Below are 19,656 nucleotides of genomic sequence, written 5' to 3'. Positions count from 1 at the left end.
TAATTAGAATTAGAAATTTACCAGTGACGACACTTTTGATTTGTTTTTGCCAAAAACCTATTATCCACACTTTGTCAAAGGCCTTGGTAAATCATTTATGTCTATATCCAACGCTTCAGGTATGTGTTACTCTATGGTACAGTGGTCACATAGGTTACTCGTTTCAGCTTTGAAATCTCCTATCAATACGACATAATCTCTCAAGGATAAAGTGTTAATTAATATGGAATGTTCAAGTTCAAAGACTTCTTGTCGTAAAAGGCGACTATATGAATCGAGAGGTCAGGTTCCGTGACATGGTGGATTGCTTGTCATCGTTTCCAAATTGGATAGATTTGATGCTCATGATGTCAATCACTGAATTCTCCGTTCCAAATCCTAACATTCACAGAAAGCCGTCATATAGCTGGAATATATTTGATTTCTTCTTTGAACAGCTGAATAGCTGTTAAGCCAAACCCTAAACATGTTTAGATCCTCACAATGGATTCAGGATATGTTTAGGATTTAAAACATTCTGTGTTTTGAGTGTAAACACAATGGATAAGGTATTAGTCAGTTCCTGATTGACAGGTACTCTTGCACAATGGGTGCTTTCATCGTAACTTTCAAGGAGCTTGTCAATTATTACTATGGAATACAGGAAAGTGTTCATTGCAGGAATACAGTATGAAATATATTCAGAAGATATATAAAGAAATATAAAGTCACAGGCTTTTCTTCCTGAGCATATACAGAGACCATATACCGATATATATATATATATATATATATATATATATATATATATATATATATATATACCTTATACATATATCGGTATATGGTCTCTGGCATATATCATTCAAGGGACCGCCTCCGTGGACTCGCTATTCAGCGTCTGTCCGGGGGACGTTGAGTTAGCCCAGAATCATTTTTATAGCATTGTACATTCAAACTATAAATAATAATGACCAAGGGAGTTTTTATAACATTTTCCTAATTAAAATTGCTCGTTTATCCAGTGTATTAAAGCCCAGTTCTGTTAGCCGATGGAAATACGTAGCGAAACGCATAATTTCTTTGTTTTCTTAGTGGTATGTTTCTAATAAATAAGAGTTACTTCCCCTAAACCAAATTTTAGTATCTTGCCAACAGAAGAGTTACCAAAGGCGGGAGTGCATATTTTTTCAATAAGGAACAAACGATATTTGTGATTATTGGAAATATCATTTCAGTGACATGATTTATTGTACAAATCCGACACCTGAAGGTGTTGGGAAACTGTTGTCAGAACCCTCCGAGACACATTCGTATGTGAGAGAAGCTACCAAGGTGGTAGATCACAACGACAGGTTTCGCGTGAAAAATAGAAACTTCGGCAGACAGTATGCTCACCTGTATGCAGAAAGACTGTTGACGATGAGACCGAAATTAACCGCAGCTGCCAAAGATAAATGGGGTAATACTGCATTAATACGTGCATGTGCATAATGCGCCATATAAACATATACACTCAAAAATTATAATTAAAAGCAACAGATCTAAAAGCAACGATCTGTTGCTTCGCCTTCGGTATTAATGAACCGTCAAACTCATTATCCTAGTGTTCTCTGCGGGAAGGTGCACAAGGGGGTTATATTATTTTAACTTACAATGTGTGACTGGCTGGTTATGTGTCAGTGTGTTTTATCAGCGAGGACCATTGTTCATGCTGTCAAACAGTGGTTAGCCTGACTGCATAATATACAGACTACCTTGGCCCGATACAGCTACAGTATTCTGATGGCAATGTTTAACAGCATAAGCCTACTTGGCCATCAAGGAAATGGGGGTGTCAACAGACACAACTAGTCGGGTAGACCTTACAATATGTAAATAGCAATGCGTTTATACCCCAGTGTACATTAGTAAATTCTCACTAGTAAACTTGACAAACACAGCAGAACATTTTTGTGTCAGACTTGGATGTGTCAAATTCCCGGTTGTCTCAAATCAGATGTTGGCCCCTGCCAAGTCCTTCTCTATTTTTCATCATATTCTTATAAGATCTGTCGAAATGGATGTGTCAAATTTCTGGTTGTCCAGAACCAATTTGAGAGCCCCAAGTATCCAAAATAAGCATGAAATTCGCCTGTCATCATGACTCGGAACAGATACACATATAAACATGATAAAATAATGTCTACACACCCACACTTGCCAAACTTTGACATCACTTCAAAAAACTGACTGTGACCTCACTGTGATTGCCGCAATTGCAGCACATACAGGACGCCTTCTAAATGCCTGCCAGTATCCAATCAAGCATTATTATAAGCACATCTTACATCCACTGTGCAAGCTGATTACTGATACACATCAGCAGCAAGTTACTGAAGTGTTCTCACGTAACTGCCATTGATATGTGAAAATTGAGAAATGAGTAAACGGATTAAGATTATTATGTTAGGCCCCCATCACTTGCAGCAGCCTGGGCAACACTAGACACTTTTTGAGCGTTGCTACTTTATTGCCTTGCTCAACAAAAGACAGACTGCTATGCCAGACTTTTTTCAATTTTAACAAGTCTGTATTATTACAGTTAATATTACCTAAATTCTAGATGTATTTTATCCTGTGATGAGTGCTCTGGGGTCATGGTGGCATGCAGGAAAACAACTTCTCTCATAAACTGTATCACTGATTTTCTGTTGCCTGACCCTAGAAACTTGGGTGGTCGGGTCAGACCTGTGGTCAGTCGCATGATATGTCAGGACTTTTTCAATATTTTGTTTAATGACAATAACAATAAAACTCCATGGTTACACTACAAGTCGCTTATGTTTGCATTTCTTTCTAATTATGCACACATTCCTTCTGACTTTTATATGTTAGAGTTAAGATGAAGTTTTGATCATCTTTAGTGTATGCATGATCACATAGTTTTATACCTGTATCTAAATAGTTTTTGCCATCACTAAAGAAAACAATTCCCTATTGACATTTTCTGCCAAACTCTTTAGGCCCACAGTGGGTACGTGGCTAGGGTCGGGTAATAGTAAATTTGAACTCATCCCCACAACGTCCACTCCCAACCAGCACCATACCTGTGCTCGTGGGTTTCACCGAAGTGGTAAACGTCTGAGACCTGCATCACTTGGGGCTTTCCTCCCACATTAAGCTCACACGCAGCGATATGACTGGAATACTGTTAAAAGCGGCGTTAAAGCCAACTCACTCACTCACTAACATGGTAAGGTGCAAGGGTTTCTGTTGTGTTGCCATGGTTACCATCTCATCCTATTTGTTGCCCATTCACTTTAGTTTAAAACAAACCGCATCTCAAATAAAGTTACTTGTGTATATTGTATGGATATACCATGTATACAGCATTTTCTTTTTCTAAAACATTTTTTAGCATAGTCAGCATTGTTTAGTGTTTAAGATTAGAATTCTATGTTTCTAGGTGCTGACATCAAAGTTAGGAAGCTGCATGAACTGAAGAGTGATGAGAAGTGTGTCGTGATCGGAACTCTCTTCAAACACATGGAACTCAAACCAAGTATTCTCAAGGAAATTAGTGAAGAGGTGAGCATGAGATGCAACTTCCCCTCATTCATTCACCATTACACATCAGCTGTCCTTCATATCACTACATGTAGCTACCATTAACTGGACCGCCTCCGTGGTCTAATGGTAGAGCATCCGCCTGGAGAGCGGGAGGTCCGGGGTTTAAACCCTTGCCGCGTCATACCAAAAGACGTTGAAAAATGGTACTTGTTACCCTGTCTGGTGCTCGGCATTAAAGGGAAAAAGACAACGACCGGTTGGCTCGGAGTCAGTATACTGTGTCTGAGTGGGGTATTCAAGTTGAACTGCGGCATGGTATCTCAGTGGGCTAGTACTAAAAATCTGCATCAGTCCGGACTAGTACAAGCAGCCACACACACACGTGCATGCACGTCACTATATAAGTGCAATAATCTTGGACGAGACGTTAAACCCCATTTCATCTCACATCACCTTACCTCACCAATAACTGATGGCAAGTTCATATGCATGATGTGGGCAGACATTTTGTTTTCCTATACAACACTGTCTGTGCTCTAGCAGAGATTATCTGGATCTGCTTGGAGGTGATATTCGACCCACAAGCCTGCAACCAATATCATTAATAATTCCCAAGTTGGAATTATGTATTTCCCAATTCATGTGATAACCATGATAACTGGTAACTAAGTTGAGGTAACCTGTATTTCACTGATAATCATCTTCCTGAGGCAAGGGAGTTAACTGACTATAAAAGTCAATGCATAGTCCAATCAAAATCGCGCACCCAAATCAAAAACCGGTTCGTAAACTGTCGTGCAGATTTCGGTCGATTACAGGATTTGCAAGGCATGTGCACTGCCAACTCGTTGTCAGCAAATATTTTCCAAATTTTTTCATGTTTTTAATCAATAAACTCACATGATCTGATGCATTTCGCGATGTAAGATCCGTTTTATCACAATATTGATCTTGATTATCGATCAGATTGTCCTGACAGGACGCAACCATTCTGTGTGAAGCAAACGCAAGTGATACGAGAGGTGGAATCTGCTTGGTCCATAGGATAGGCTTAGAAGGGACGTAACTGGTAATAGCCACTGGTGGCGCTACAATCGAGCCCAGTAATTCCAGCCTAGTTTGGCAAAGGTGGAAACTGGACTTTTAAAAGTCAGTTAACTCTCTTGCCTTGGGAAGATGACTGATAACAGGACCAATAGAGGGGAAGAGGTTTTAGTCCTTAGTTTTATGTTATTGTAGTGAATGCAGTTTCAAAATACAATGTTAAAATAACTCTGAATTAAAGAAAATATCATATTTAACTAAATAATGATTTTTTTTCCAAGTTGCATGCCATGGGCACTTAGTTAAGAATATGGGTTTAGATAAGCAGCATATACCGTATTCGACGTAATAAGCGCCCAGGGCGCTCACAAAATTAGGAATAGGGGGCTCTTATTAGAATATTATTTTGGTGAAAAAAACAGAGTTGAAAGATAATGTTTATGTACGACAGATATATTTTTCCAGAGTTAAATTGGCCATACTTAAGGGTGCATATAACACACAAGTGTGTATCATACGCGAATAAATACGTCTTGTGTACACTGATCAGTTGGAAGGGGTGCTAACTGGGATTGTTCACTTGCCAATTTATTAACAAATATCGCCCTGGGCGCTTATTGGAGCGGGGCGCTTATTACGTCGAATACGGTATACATAAAGTACAGAAAATAAGTCCCCCATTGCCCGATTCAATAGGAATACATTAAACTACGGTTATAACGAACTCAAAGGGACCACTGATTTTAGTTCGTTATGACTGTGTTCGTTATAAGCATATATACAGCATATACACAGGCTGAGACAAAAAGCCCAGTTCGTTATATCCATCAGTTCATTATAAGTGTGTTCGTAATAAACATAGTTTACTGAAGTTTGCTTAGACAGTGTACAAATCTGTGCTGATAAAACGCCATGGCCACTTACTCATTAGTCCAAGACTAGTAACATTCTAGTTTTCTCCCAAAATCTAGTTAACTCACATAACCTCTAGTCCAAAATCAGCTGAAGACTAGTTGGGCATGACCAATGGTGTCTATATAAACACACAATGGAAAGTTTGGAAAGTGATCAGATGTAACAAATGTTACAGTTAGGATAACACTTTCTTAGTAAAGGACAGATTCTCGTAGACAACCATGTTGTCAGACCTTCATTTCTGTGGAAGCCTCGGTGGCTGAGTGGGTTAGATCGCTGACTTTGTGTGCTGGTGATTAGATGCCACACTCTGGCAGTATGGGTTCAAATTCCTGGATGGAACTCAACCCCAAAAGTATGAGAATCTGTTCTTAACTGAGAAAGTGTTACCCCAAATGTAACATTTGTTACAGGTGTCTATATCTCTGTTCCAGTGTATGTAAACAATGGTCAAGGTAGCATTTCTTACATTCTTTGGCAGAAATTTTGTTTTAAATGTCTTCTAACTGGTTTTAAATATACCGAAAATCCCAAGGAGTAAACATATTGAAAAATTTAAATGTTTCATGAAAATAATTCTATGTGAGTAAATGTTTTCACCATTGCTTAAAAAATTGTCTGGTGCACCTCGACTGGCTTTCATATTCGATCTGGATTTCACTTTTGATGGTAGAGATGGGTACCATTTTCGACGTAATAAGCAACCAGGGCGCTCTCAACATTAGAAATAGGGGCTCTTATTAGAATATTATTTTAGTTAAAAAAAACAGAGTTAAAGGTAAATTTCGTGGTTTATGCTGACAGCCTGAAATGTTTATGTACGACAGATATATTTTTCCAGAACTTAATTGCCCATAATTAAGTGTGCATATAACAGATGAGTAGGTATTATACGCAAATATATAGTCTTGTATACATTGATCAATCGGAAGGGTTGCTAATTAGGATTGTTGACTGGCCAATATATTAGCAAATATTGCCGTGGGCGCTTATTAGAGCGGGGCGCTTATTACGTCGAATACGGTATTTGTGACAAGACGTATTAAGGATAACAACTTTATTATACATATGTTTCAGAAATGGGTATATATGTAGTATTTGAACTTCTGTATAATATTTGGAGTACTTTGGAGATATCTAGATACAGTGGAAGTGTGCTGACTGTTGTGTGACATGATCAACTATGAATGAGGGGTTACAGTCACTGGGCTGTTCCCTGTTGTAAGATGATGGAAGGCAATGTAAATCACATATTGTGTAAACCTGTTGTTTCAGCATAACTTGATGCCACAACCGGTCCGGTCCCGCTACACTGATGAGGCTGACAAGCTGCTACTGGAGGATGAACTACAGAGGATTTATCTGCTTGGAAACATGAAGGTTGACACGTCAGTCACAGGTATGCAGGATGTCCTGTCATAAGTTGAGGAAGAAATTGAATTTTCCTACAGTTTACATGGTCAAAGGGTACCCATAGGAACATCATTGAGTACCAAAGTTTTTAAGGAAGCAATATATAATTACAACCTTCATGCATAAAACTTCAGAATGGAAGCAACCTATATCATTGATATCCACTTTGATTGTTTGTTGTTGTTTAACGCCACACTCAGCATTATTCCAGCTGTATGATGGCGGTGTATAAATAATCAAGTCTGGACCAGACAATCCAGTGATTGATATCATGACCATCGATCCACGCAATTGGGATACGATGACATGCACAGCGGTAGAAACAAATATTTTTGGACCACTAGTCCTTATAATGATAATGTATAGCAAAACCCTTAAAAATGGCAAATGTCTACTAGTCCTTATGATACCTTAACTATTGGGCAGTTTGGCAAGGACTACAGGACTAGTGCCAATATCTAACCCTGATGCATCAACCAAGTCAGAGGGCCTGACCACCCGATCCCGTTAGTTGCCTCTTACGACAAGTATAGTTGCCTTTTAGTGCAAGCATGGGTTGCTGAAGACCTATTCTTGTTTGAAACTGTTTACATTGACACATGTATGATAGGTTTATCTTAAATCCAAACAATGTTCTGACAGTCTGTCAGATTTCATTACTCAGTCACTATGTTTGATTGAAACAAAGAACCCTTCCTATTGATGTGATAGAGGTGTAGATATGAAACGTGTAACATGGGGCCTGTGACAGGTGTGATCGTGGCAGTGTATGGGGTAGAGCCTGAGGACGACAAGGGCAAGTTCCATGTGGAAGACTGGACATTCCAGCTCCTTCCCTCTCAAGTGGACAGACCCAAACTCACAAAAGACAGGTACAGTTAGAATAACTTCTTTGAGTGGCATTTAGAAGTTGGAATGGTAACTAAGACAAATTTGTTATGGATAAGCAACTTCTTTATTACAATTGGGCGAGGTTTCAGAGTAGATTCTAACACCGTTACCAAGCAAAATGATCATTTGCTTGATAACGGTGTTAGAATCTACACAGAAACGTCGCCCAATTGTAATAAAGAAGTTGCTCATCCATAACAATTTTGTCTCAGTTAGAATACATTATACAGGACAGCTTGGACTGTTGGCATTCACAAACCTTATTGTAAAGCATTCCTGGCCCACAGTCCCCAAATTGCCAAAAGTCATTATATATTATTTCATTATTTTTGTGGTGTTTTGTAAGTTGGTCTCATAAACCATCTAAAAAAACTATATGACCTCTGATGCATTTTGCAGTTATGTGGCCCTCCTGTCTGGTTTGGACATCGGGGGCAAGTCTGAGAAGCTGTTTCAGCTGCAGATGTTTGTAGACCTGGTGACGGGGCAGCTGGGGGACGAGGGGCAACAAGAAGCGTCGGCAAACATTGTCCGTGTCATTCTGGCAGGGAACAGCCTCAGTGGCACCTTGCAGGATAAAGAGAGTTTGAACAAGGTATGTGTTGTGAACAAGGTATGTGTTGTGAACAAGGTATGTGTTGTGAACAAGGTCTGTGTTGTGAACAAGGTCTGTGTTGTGAACGAGGTATGTGTTGTGAACAAGGTCTGTGTTGTGAACAAGGTCTGTGATTTGAACAAGGTCTGTGTTGTGAACAAGGTACGTGTTGTGAACAAGGTACGTGTTGTGAACAAGGTCTGTGTTGTGAACAAGGTATATGTTGTGAACGAGGTCTGTGTTGTGAACAAGGTACGTGTTGTGAACAAGGTACGTGTTGTGAACAAGGTATGTGTTGTGAACGAGGTCTGTGTTGTGAACAAGGTCTGTGTTGTGAACAAGGTATGTGTTGTGAACAAGGTATGTGTTGTGAACGAGGTCTGTGTTGTGAACAAGGTATGTGTTGTGAACAAGGTCTGTGTTGTCCGTGAGATAAAGGAGATAACTCTTTATTTTGTGTTTACACACGCATCAGATTGATGTTCGTGTCAGTAGAGTATTGTTATGTGTGGTAGCTATGTGTTGTAATGGAAAAAGTTGTTCCCACCAGTTGTGAGGCAGCCCCCATCGCACAGCTCCCACATGACCACAGAAGTTATGACGTCAAGGATACTTGTCATTACTGCGTGTTGGTGGACAGACATGTTGTGTTAATAAAAAAAATTCAGCAAATTTTGTGTAACCTGCTGGTTTGTTAATTGTTATGAAATATATGTGAATTATTGCCTATCATCCAGTTGTAGTTTTCATATTCTAACTGATATGTCAGTTATCACTATAATATTAATGCATGTTCACAAATTATAACATGTACTTGAAGCTGCGAGTTCTGGTAACTGTATATAAACTGTTAAGTTGACCTGCTCTTCAGGGTTTTTAGCTGCAATATTTCACATGGTTTGAGGGAACATGGAAGTCCCAGTTTTCAAAGTTGCTCACCTAAGTTGCACCAGGATCCCACTGTTGATAGTGTGTTTGAATCCCTGATTTGCCAAGAGGTAAATGCCTATGATAATTGCGTTTCATCACACTTTAATCTAACAGTAACATGGTGAAATACTAGTCAAAACATCATTGACCCTACTCCCTCACTAGATTTACTATGCAGACTTTAGGGAGAGTTATCTTCTTTTTTAAATCCCATACATCATATCGTCGGGTCATAGGTTTTCGGACATCATACATTTTCGGACGGCCAATGTTACTGCGATTACTCCTGCTATAACAAGGGGTGTGGCATCACACAGACATTGTAAATACTCAGATGATGACCTGTTTTTAAGAAAAAGTTGTCTTTTATAAGTGAGTGAGATGTTTTACAGTTTTTCTTGTGAAAGATGAGAAAATTACAAATGTTTCTTAAGCGTCTGAAAACCCATAACATGAGGATATTTCCAATTGCAGTTGAGTCTGCACACTATGCCCGTGAAGATCCGGGATGGAATAGTTCTTCAGCAACCCATGCTTGCCGTAAAAGGCGACTGTGCTTGTCGTAAAAGGGAACTAACGGGATTGGGTGGTCAGACTCGCTGAGTTGGTTGATGCATGTCATCGGTCCCAATTGCGTGGATCGATGCGCATGATATTAATCACTGGATTGTCTGGTCCAGACTCGATTATTTACAGACCTCCGTCATATAGCTGTAATATTGCTGAGTGTGGCGTTAAACAACAAACCAACCAACCAACCAAACTGCACACTATCACTTAAAACAACAGTCATAAACATGGTAAAAGAACACTCACTCGTTCACTCGTTGTTGCATCTCTACTAGCTCATTCTCAGAACTAATTTTGAACATTTCAGGCAAAATATCTGACAAAGAAGACAACAGCAGGAACTGTGGAGGCAATGAAGAGTTTGGACGACATTGTCACACAGCTCGCCGTGAGTAGTTCACAGTAGGAAACTCTTCATTTACTCACACATTTGGTAAATTAATTTAATTTAATTAGTACTGGTGTTTTACACTGTAGTCATCATTATTCCAGCTGTCACATTGGCATCTAGCTGGCGATTAGGTGCCTCACCCTGGGAGTGTGGGTTCAAATCCTGGACAGGACTCAACCCCCAAAAGTATGAGAATCTGTACTTTACATCTAGCTACACAGGTTGGGCCAGGCTGACCAGTGTTTCAACTTTCATACTATAGTCCCGGCATGACAGTGGATGATAGAGATTTATGTAGGATTTTAAACCAAGTGCATTTGGCAGGCATTTAATTGTGTAAATGTGACATGCTATACGATTATTATTATATATGAGATATGCTATATGTCTATGTGTTGTGTGTATGTGATATGCCGTTTCAGTCGTGTGTTGATGTGGATATTCTCCCTGGGGCGACTGATCCAACAAATCACGTGCTGCCGCAACAGCCCCTACACAGATGTATGTTCCCCCAGTCCTCGGCATACCCTACCATGAACACTGTCACCAACCCCCTGGATCTGAGTGTGGAAGGGGTCAGGTATGTTCCCCCAGTCCTCGGCATACCCTACCATGAACACTGTCACCAACCCCCTTGTTCTGAGTGTGGAAGGGGTCATGTATGTTCCCCCAGTCCTCGGCATACCCTACCATGAACACTGTCACCAACCCCCTTGATCTGAGTGTGGAAGGGGTCAGGTAGTTTCCCCCAGTCCTCGGCATACCCTACCATGAACACTGTCACCAACCCCCTTGATCTGAGTGTGGAAGGGGTCAGGTATGTTCCCCCAGTCCTCGGCATACCCTATCATGAACACTGTCACCAACACCCTGGATCTCAGTTTTGAGGGGGGTCAGGTATGTTCCCCCAGCCCTCCGTGTATCCTACCATGAACACTGTCACCAACTCCCTTGATCTCAGTTTTGAGGGGGGTCAGGTATGTTCCCCCAGTCCTCCGTGTACCCCGCCATGAACACTGTCCCCAACCACCTAGATATCAGTGTGTTGGGGGTCAGGTATGTTCCCCCAGCCCTCCGTGTATCCTACCATGAACACTGTCACCAACTCCCTTGATCTCAGTTTTGAGGGGGGTCAGGTATGTTCCCCCAGTCCTCCGTGTACCCCGCCATGAACACTGTCCCCAACCACCTAGATATCAGTGTGTTGGGGGTCAGGTATGTTCCCCCAGCCCTCCGTGTATCCTACCATGAACACTCACCATTCCCCTGGATCTCAGTTTTGAGGGGGGTCAGGTATGTTCCCCCGGCCCTCCGTGTACCCCGCCATGAACACCATCATTGTTTATGTCATTGTGGGTTGTTTGTTGTGTCTAGTTGCTAGCTGGCATGTTTTCAATGGATTGGGTGGTTACTGTTTCATGTGTTTTTCAGATTGTTCAGATCCTAGTCAATAACATGGATGATACCAAAATGGTTTCTAAAAAAGGAGATAACTCATGCCACCTTGCATGTCCAGGTGGTTCTGACAACTTTGTGGAAGTCTTTGTACCATTGGAATCCTCAACTTATCTTCATCAATGACCCTTTTACATTGTTCGCTTGCCTACTTGAAAATGTGAGAGTCAGTCGCTACTTGGGTATCCCAACAGATTGCTGGGCACATCAGGGCAGCCAGTTCAAGACATCTGGCGATACAGCACACTGGAGGATAACCTGGACATCCTGGAGAAGACCCTAGTGTGGGGGCACCTGGCTCCAACAGCACCTGACACACTTGGTATGTTGCACCTGTGGGCATGGAAGGCGGGGTTGTGTGGGGGCACCTGGCTCCAACAGCACCTGACACACTTGGTATGTTGCACCTGTGGGCATGGAAGGCAGGGTTGTGTGGGGGCACCTGGCTCCAACAGCACCTGACACACTTGGTATGTTGCACCTGTAGGCATGGGAGGCAGGGTAGTGTGGGGGCACCTGGCTCCAACAGCACCTGCCATCCTTGGTATGTTGCACCTGTAGGCATGGGAGGCAGGGTGTCTCAGGGACATTAGTTGTAGGTAGTCCTATGTATAGGTTAGACCACAAGGACCCAGAGTCTAATCGTTGAAATGATTTCGGACTTGGGTCCGAGTGGTCTAACATACTTAAACTATGTCCAACATTTATGGCACCTAAAACGCTTAAAAAACATTGTTTTGTTAAAGGTATTTTGAAAGATATTCAAGAACTCTATGCTCAACTGTGAGAAAACTGTGTGAGTCGGCCCTGCGTGAAGCACGTGAAATGTGTTCCCTAAGCCTTTTGCACATGCACCTCGCACATTGTCGATTTGGGTTATGAAATGCATGTTCCGGGGCAAGTATACCATTCATTTTGGACCAACTCGAGCACATTTATCGATCAACTAAATATTACTTGCCCATGTTGATGGACCTATTATGAGCAAATTGGCCCTGATCAAGATAATAGTAATTTCTTTTCTAACTGTTTGTTTTGTTGAACGAAAAGCTACAAAATCACAAGTATTGTACAAATACTAGAATGCATAGAGTAACATACTGTATAAAAATGTTATAAAACACATTTCGCAATTCATAAAGGGATAAGCAATTGGTACTGATGTAAGTAAATATTTAGCTGTTAATTTCATACCCTATCTCCCATGTTGCCGTGGCAGAAGACTACATTCGTTAGCCTTCAGTGCGGATTTATCGGGTTTGAATCCCGCTGACAACAAACGTTTTTCATTAAATTGTTCTATCATCAAGAAAAAAGATAGAGGAAAAAAGAAGTTGTGTCATTGCCAAGTGGTGTTTAACTAACAATTCAGCCATGGTTTAAAGTACTCAAAAGTGTATTCCACCCTTGAAGATCCGGGTTAGCAACCCATGCTTGTCTTAAAAGCGACTAACGGGATCGGGTGGTCAGGCTCGCTGACTTGGTTGATGCATGTCATCGTTTCCCAATTGCATAGATTGATGCTCATGATATCAATCATATTGCTGGAATATTGCTGAGTGCGGTGTTAAACAGCAAACAAACAAAGATCCCTTATACATTATGCTTGTACAAGCCGATTGTGTGGTGCAGGTTGGCTCAATGATGGACAGGCCTGATTGAGTGTCAGTGTACCAAACAACATAAAATCGTTATTCATGGAATATTGCTGATTGTTTGTTTTGATTGTTTGTTTGTTTGTTGTTTGTGCATGCCACAGTTGGCAGTATCCTAGCTATATCATGGTGACCTGTATAGTATCGAGTCTGTGTCAGGTAAACCAGTGGTGGACAGCATGAGCAACATCTCGTTGCCAAGGAAACATGACACACAGCAAGCCAAGTCACAGAGTCTGATTACATGATCTACATTTTAGTCGGATTTTACAACTTTATGTATCGGGGACCTCCGCTTCTCTTTGTGCATCCTCACAGTTCTAGAGCTGCTGAATCCTGCCAGCATTTGAGGGTCTGTGTTTTCATTGATGTAGTATGACCCTGTTGTGTGTATGTCTCTGCAGGCTGCTACCCCTTCTACAGTGAAGACCCATTCATCATCACTCACTGCCCTCATGTCTACTTTGCCGGCAACTGTAAGGAGTATGGAACGAAGATGTTTAAAGGTAAAGCATATTGCATAATACAGACAGCTGTGCTAATCCTAGCAATGATGAGTTTCCAGTGGGTTCTTCACCTAGTCCTCACATGTACCATTCATTGATGGAACAATGCTGTTATTTTTTGCCATTTTGACACCAGTTGGGATTGCTAATAATCCAACCCGTGAAGATCTGGGTTAGAATTGGTCTTCAGAAACCCATGCTTGCCGTAAAAGGCGACTTTGCTTGTCGTAAGAAACAACTAATGGGATCGGGTGGTCAGGCTCGCTGACTTGGTTGATGCATGTCATCGATCCCAATTGGATGGATCGATGCTCATGATATTCATCACTGGATTGTCTGGTCCAGAGTCGATTATTTACAGACCACCGCCATATAGCTGGAATATTGCTGAGTGTGGCGTTAAACAACAAACTGACAAACAAACAAATCCAAGTACAATGAAAGAAACAGCTGGGTACTCTTCCAATGCTGCGTTAAACAACAAAACAACCAACCAATTATCAAGTTGGTAATTAAGCAGATTTGTAACGCTGAAGAAATATTGGAAAAGCTATTTTTCCAATCATTAACATTACCCACTTACTGTGAAAATGAAATATAAAATATGGATATGTTATGATATTTTACAGATACTTTTTGGACTGTTGACCCTAAAAACTTGTATTTGTAAACTTATCCTATCTCACACTATGCATTTCTCCTTCTTTCAATATGCTTGTGGAAACAACCTAGAACAAAGTTTCAAGCTTTAGAAAACATTACACCCGAACACATCCTATCGCCATGGTCACTACCCAAACAAATGGGTCACGCACTGTAATACCCTGCATATCGGCCAAGCCAAATTGAACATCCAACACAACCTGCCACATCATTCCCTTTCTTATCATGGGCGGTAGGGTAGCCTAGTGGTTAAAGCGTTTGCTTGTCACGCCGAAGACCTGAGTTTGATTCCCGACATGGGTACAATGTGTGAAGCCATTCCCTGGTGTCCCTGCTGGATATTGCTGGAATATTACTAAAAGCGGCGTAAAACCATACTCACTCACTCTTTCTTATCCCCAACGTGTGGGAATGTGTTTTGAATAGTAGAAAACTGATTTTAGTGTTGTTTTTGATAGAGTTTCCACCTACATTTTATCAACATTTACGGTAACATGGGGCATGATCATGATAAAAGCCCAGCCTGTAAGAAATGGAGACTTATTCATCTGCCAATCCACACAATCTGTGTTGTGACTGCTGTGGTCTGTGAAAAACTCCTCAGCATTGCTCACAGTGTTCCCAGTTGACTGAGGAAGACTTTCGTAATTACCTATGTAAATGCCAGAAACTATCAGAAGTCGATCAACGGTTAAAATCTAGAGACACAGAATATAAGCCTTCATCTTCAGAGAAAATTTTACACACTGATATTTCTGGTCATGATCTTAAATGAGTTTGAAAATTGGTGTCTTTGATTAATTTTTTGCAGAGTTATGGCCATTGCTCCATGCTTTTAAACTTTGTGCATACTGCATGAAATGGGGACAAACTTTCTGAGAAACTATGGAAATTACATGAATGAAGCTTTGCATGCTTATATAAGAGATACTTGTCAAGACTGTGTTCGAAAATTGGCGCCCTTGCTCCATGCTTTTCAACTAAGTACATAGTGTCTGCAATGGGGACAAGTTTTGTGAGAAACTACTGAAGTTAGCTCATCTAGGAGACACAGAGAGGGCCCTTTTGTGTGTATTTATATCACATTTAATCATTTTTATCCCCCGCCGGGCCAGAATGGCCGATGGGGATTATGTCGTGGTGCAGTCCGTCCATCTGTCTGTCTGGTTACTGCCCCTGTTTTACGGAGCTTCATGAAAAATACAAAGAAAATATAAACTCGTTAAACAAATTCATGTGCGGGATGTTGTGCTCTCAGAGCACTCTTGTTTTCTGATGACATAATGCGACACTAGCACCTTTCTCTTCCAATGGGGGGCGGTCGGGTAGCCTAGTGGTTAAAGCGTTCGCTCGTCACGCCGAAGACCAGGGTTCGATTCCCGACATGGGTACAATGTGTGAAGCCCATTTCTGGTGTCCCCCGCTGTGATATTGCTGGAATATTGCTAAAAGCGGCGTAAAACCAAACTCACTCACTCACTCACTCACTCTTCCAATGGCTTTATAGGACTCTTTTTCTTTAAATAGTTAATATTCACTATTATATGAACAAACAAAGTTCTAATGTTCCCTATGGTAGGGGATATTGATAACACTGTTTTCTCATTTACTGAAGCAACAGCTAATGGAAGATGTACAGAATAGAAGCAAAATGACAAGTCAGGTACTTCATCTGCAGTTGACAAACACACCATGCAGCTTCCAAATTTCAAAGATAACACCGACCATTTTCATACTTGCCAAAGGGCAACTAAATTATATTAAATTAATTATACACTTAACAGGCACTTTATTTTTATGGGTCGGGCATACTAATTGAACACCCCTGATGGACGGTTGCTTCTGGAAGTCCGATACAGTCTTTGCCTCCCACTATCTGCGTGACATCTAAGTCACCAATGTTCAGGGCTTTCACCAGTTCGGTCCCTTGGTCCTGGAGCAACAATTGATGGCAGCTCATCAGAACAGATAACAATACTGCTCTACCTCTTCTCGTCTTGGAATATTCAATCCTGCCAGCATGGTAGATAGCTTAGACAAAACGATGTCCTATGCAGGGTTCACTTTAAGAATTTTTGGACATGGGCCTGTTTTGTGAAATTTTCAAATATTTCAGAGGTACACCCACACTTGCCCATACAGCATAATGTTAAAATGCCCCATTGTATTTGAAAATGTAGGCCTTTTTTCAAATTTAGGGGCTAAAAGCACAAGGCCCCACCCTAGAATTATCCCTGCCTACGTGAAGACACGTAACACATATTATACCCAATATGATGTTATGTCCTAGGATCATAAAGGTTTTTTTATCACTTGTTTATAGTGTTTTGTGCACTCACAAGGTCTTGTCTCTTTGACATTAAACTGTGTGACAATCTTGTGGTTGAATCATTGTTTAGCACCAGCTTCCTCGAGTACATCCCACGGTTCCAGCCTATTACAGGATAGGGTATCTTCACCCCACCGTCCAACCGGATAAAATGGGATAAAATGCATATAGTGAGATAGGATAAGTTTAACAATTTGAAAAATATGTATATATCTCTTACACTCTATATGCCTGCCCAACCATCCCCGCATACACCACACAAGCCTGTCCGCATCACAGCACACAAGCCTGTCTGCTCTAAGAAAGAGAATGTTGTGGCAGGAGCTTAGTTTGACTTTGGTCAATATGCAATGGGATTGCAGTGCCTGACCCATTTGTTTGGGTAGTGACCATGGCGATGCTGGGATGTGTTCGGGTGGAATGTTTTTTTAAGCTGGAAACTTTGAAATCCATTGTGTGAGATAGGATAAGTATATATATGTACAAGTTATTGTGAAATGTTCTAATTTGTATTAGAATAAAAAAACTATATTTCTTGAACCTTGAAAAGCAGCAACAAGACCAATTTGCCCGCTATACTCTTTTCAGAAGGAAAACGACTTAAGTGATAATGCAGTGTTGACTAAAGTGTAGTAACTGGGGAAAATCTGTAAACCAACTTAAAAAAGTCCTAACCTGGGTCTTCAGAGCCCATGTTGTGTAAATCGTGAAATTAATGTGTCTCCAAAAGAACGCGATTGCAGGCCCCTAGCCAAAAATGTGACTCAATATGAATGCGACACCCCCTCCTCTCAAGCATCAGTGGATTTATGTCTAAAGAAAATGTCCTCTGTCAGGATTACAGGAGAATCCTCAACTTGATGAGTGATGACATAAGTGAGTAGAACTCTTGTCTTGACCCCAGCAGTGACAATTCACTGGATGTAATTAGTGTTTGAATGACATTGTTTATACACTTGTTACAAGAGCTGTTCAATAAACAGTGATGTGTAATATATAGTTGTTTGTTTTCAGCGTACGTCTAAGTTGGTATTTCTGCTATCCAAAATATCTTATTGTTGATATAAATGCAATGTTTAATAATGTGAGCAAAGACCACTTGCATTTTTCGCATTTAATTCACACTCACGTTAATTTCAAGATTAAGAGTATTCATTATAGTTAATTCCCTTTCAGTTGTATGGTAAGGCAGTTCTTATTTCAAGTGGTTAGCTCTATCTAGTGTGGACATCATTATTCCCTCAGTATGTTCTGTCTGCCTCCAGGTCCTGATGGGCAGGAAGTTGTCCTGGTCTCGATCCCGCGGTTCAGCCAGACGTCAACCGCAGTCCTTGTCAACCTCCGTAGCCTGGAGTGCCAGCCCATCAGTTTTGATGCTCATTTCCCCAGCCCAGCAGAGGCCAGTCCTGAGGTGGACAAGTGAGACTGTGAAGATAGTGTTGATTGGGAACAGTTTTGCAGAAACAAGAACACCTGGTGTTCTTAAACATGAGAAGTGGACATATATGGACATGTACAGTCTCCCTGGACACCAAATATTGTTTGTTACATTGAGAGTGTTCTTAATGGTTAGGAAATCAGCATCTTCCCGAGGCAAGGGAGTTAACTGACTATCAAAGTCTAGTTTCCACCCTTGCCGATCTAGGCTGGTATTATGGAGTTACATTTTGGCTGGACTAACAAGTCTATACATAGTCCAATCAAAATCGCGCAACAAAGATCGAAATCCGGTTCGTAAACTGTTGTGCAGATTTCGGTCGATTGCAGGATTTGCAAACATGTACACAGAAGCTCGCTGTCAACTGATATTTCCAAACCTTTTCATGTTATAAATCAAGGTGCTTTCGTGATTTGATGTACTTCGGATATAAGACCTGTTTTATCACAATATAGATCTTGATTATGGATCAGATCGTCTTGACTGGGCGCCGCCATTTTGTTTGAAACAAATGCAAGTGATGGAATCGGATTGGTCCATAGGAGAGGCATAGAAGGGACATAACTCATGATAATCACTGGTGGCGCTACAATCACGCCCAGGAATTCCATCCTAGTTCGGCAAGGGTGGAAACTGGACCTTGAAAGTCAGTTAACTCTCTTGCCTCGGGAAGATGGGAAATCAGTAGAAATGCATTCTGCAGTTAATCTCAACTATTTTATCTGAAACTTCTCAGGAACATATTTCAGAAAAGTCTGCAGGGTAAACCATGATACGTGTACATACCTTCAACAATGCATATTGCAATGGCATCTGAGATCTAGATGATCAAGATTGGCCCGTATATTAAGAAAATATGTGATTAAGTGTATTTTTGTGTGAGGGAGTTATCAATAATGAAATAAATCTTGCTGTACAGCTAATCTCAGACCAATAACATTTCTAGTATTCACTCGTATTTGTCAGTGTGTTACCTCCTTGATTAAGTGTTACTGTTACAAATGGCAGCTGAGCTTCACGGCTAAGGGAGAGGCTCAAGCTCGCTGACATGGTTGATGCATGTCTTTGTATCCCCATAGCGTGGATCGATGCTCATGATATGAATCACTGGATTGTCTGGTCCAGACTTGATTATTTACAGACCACTGTCATATTTCTGGAATATTGCTGAGTGCGACGTTAAACAACCAACAAGATCCCTTAAACATTATGCTTGTACAAGCCCATTGTGTGCAGTGCATGCAGCCACACACACATGCATTCATGACCCTATAATATAATAATAATAATAACAATTGATTTGTAAAGCACCTAATATCCATCGACAGTT

At 40.9% G+C, this 19,656-nt stretch overlaps 1 protein-coding gene across 1 annotated transcript; it reads left to right on the top strand.

Moving 5' to 3' along the window:
* Nucleotides 1-1,145: 1,145 nt before the first annotated feature.
* On the top strand, nt 1,146-19,589 carry LOC139467901 (DNA polymerase delta subunit 2-like). Its single transcript, XM_071249445.1, has 10 exons — nt 1,146-1,441; nt 3,428-3,549; nt 6,766-6,889; nt 7,655-7,775; nt 8,194-8,389; nt 10,197-10,277; nt 10,703-10,860; nt 11,930-12,057; nt 13,795-13,896; nt 18,154-19,589. Exons 1-10 carry the CDS (start codon nt 1,222-1,224, stop codon nt 18,309-18,311), a joined length of 1,410 nt encoding a protein of 469 aa, XP_071105546.1. The 5' UTR covers nt 1,146-1,221; the 3' UTR covers nt 18,312-19,589.
* The last annotated feature ends 67 nt before the right edge of the window (nt 19,590-19,656 follow it).

Source organism: Haliotis cracherodii, unplaced genomic scaffold, assembly GCF_022045235.1.
Source record: "Haliotis cracherodii isolate W230 unplaced genomic scaffold, xgHalCrac1.p SCAF_2, whole genome shotgun sequence".
Taxonomy (NCBI): domain Eukaryota; kingdom Metazoa; phylum Mollusca; class Gastropoda; order Lepetellida; family Haliotidae; genus Haliotis; species Haliotis cracherodii.
Note: the sequence above shows the minus strand (reverse complement) of the source record. Positions and strands in the feature narration are given on the sequence as shown.

Excerpts from the sequence above, each read along its gene's own strand:
- LOC139467901 (XM_071249445.1), top strand. The coding sequence starts at position 1,222 with ATGATTTATTGTACAAATCCGACACCTGAAGGTGTTGGGAAACTGTTG. Across the intron at positions 1,442-3,427 it reads AGCTGCCAAAGATAAATGGG|GTGCTGACATCAAAGTTAGG; the intron begins GTAATACTGCAT and ends CTATGTTTCTAG. Across the intron at positions 10,861-11,929 it reads CTGAGTGTGGAAGGGGTCAG|ATTGCTGGGCACATCAGGGC; the intron begins GTATGTTCCCCC and ends GTATCCCAACAG.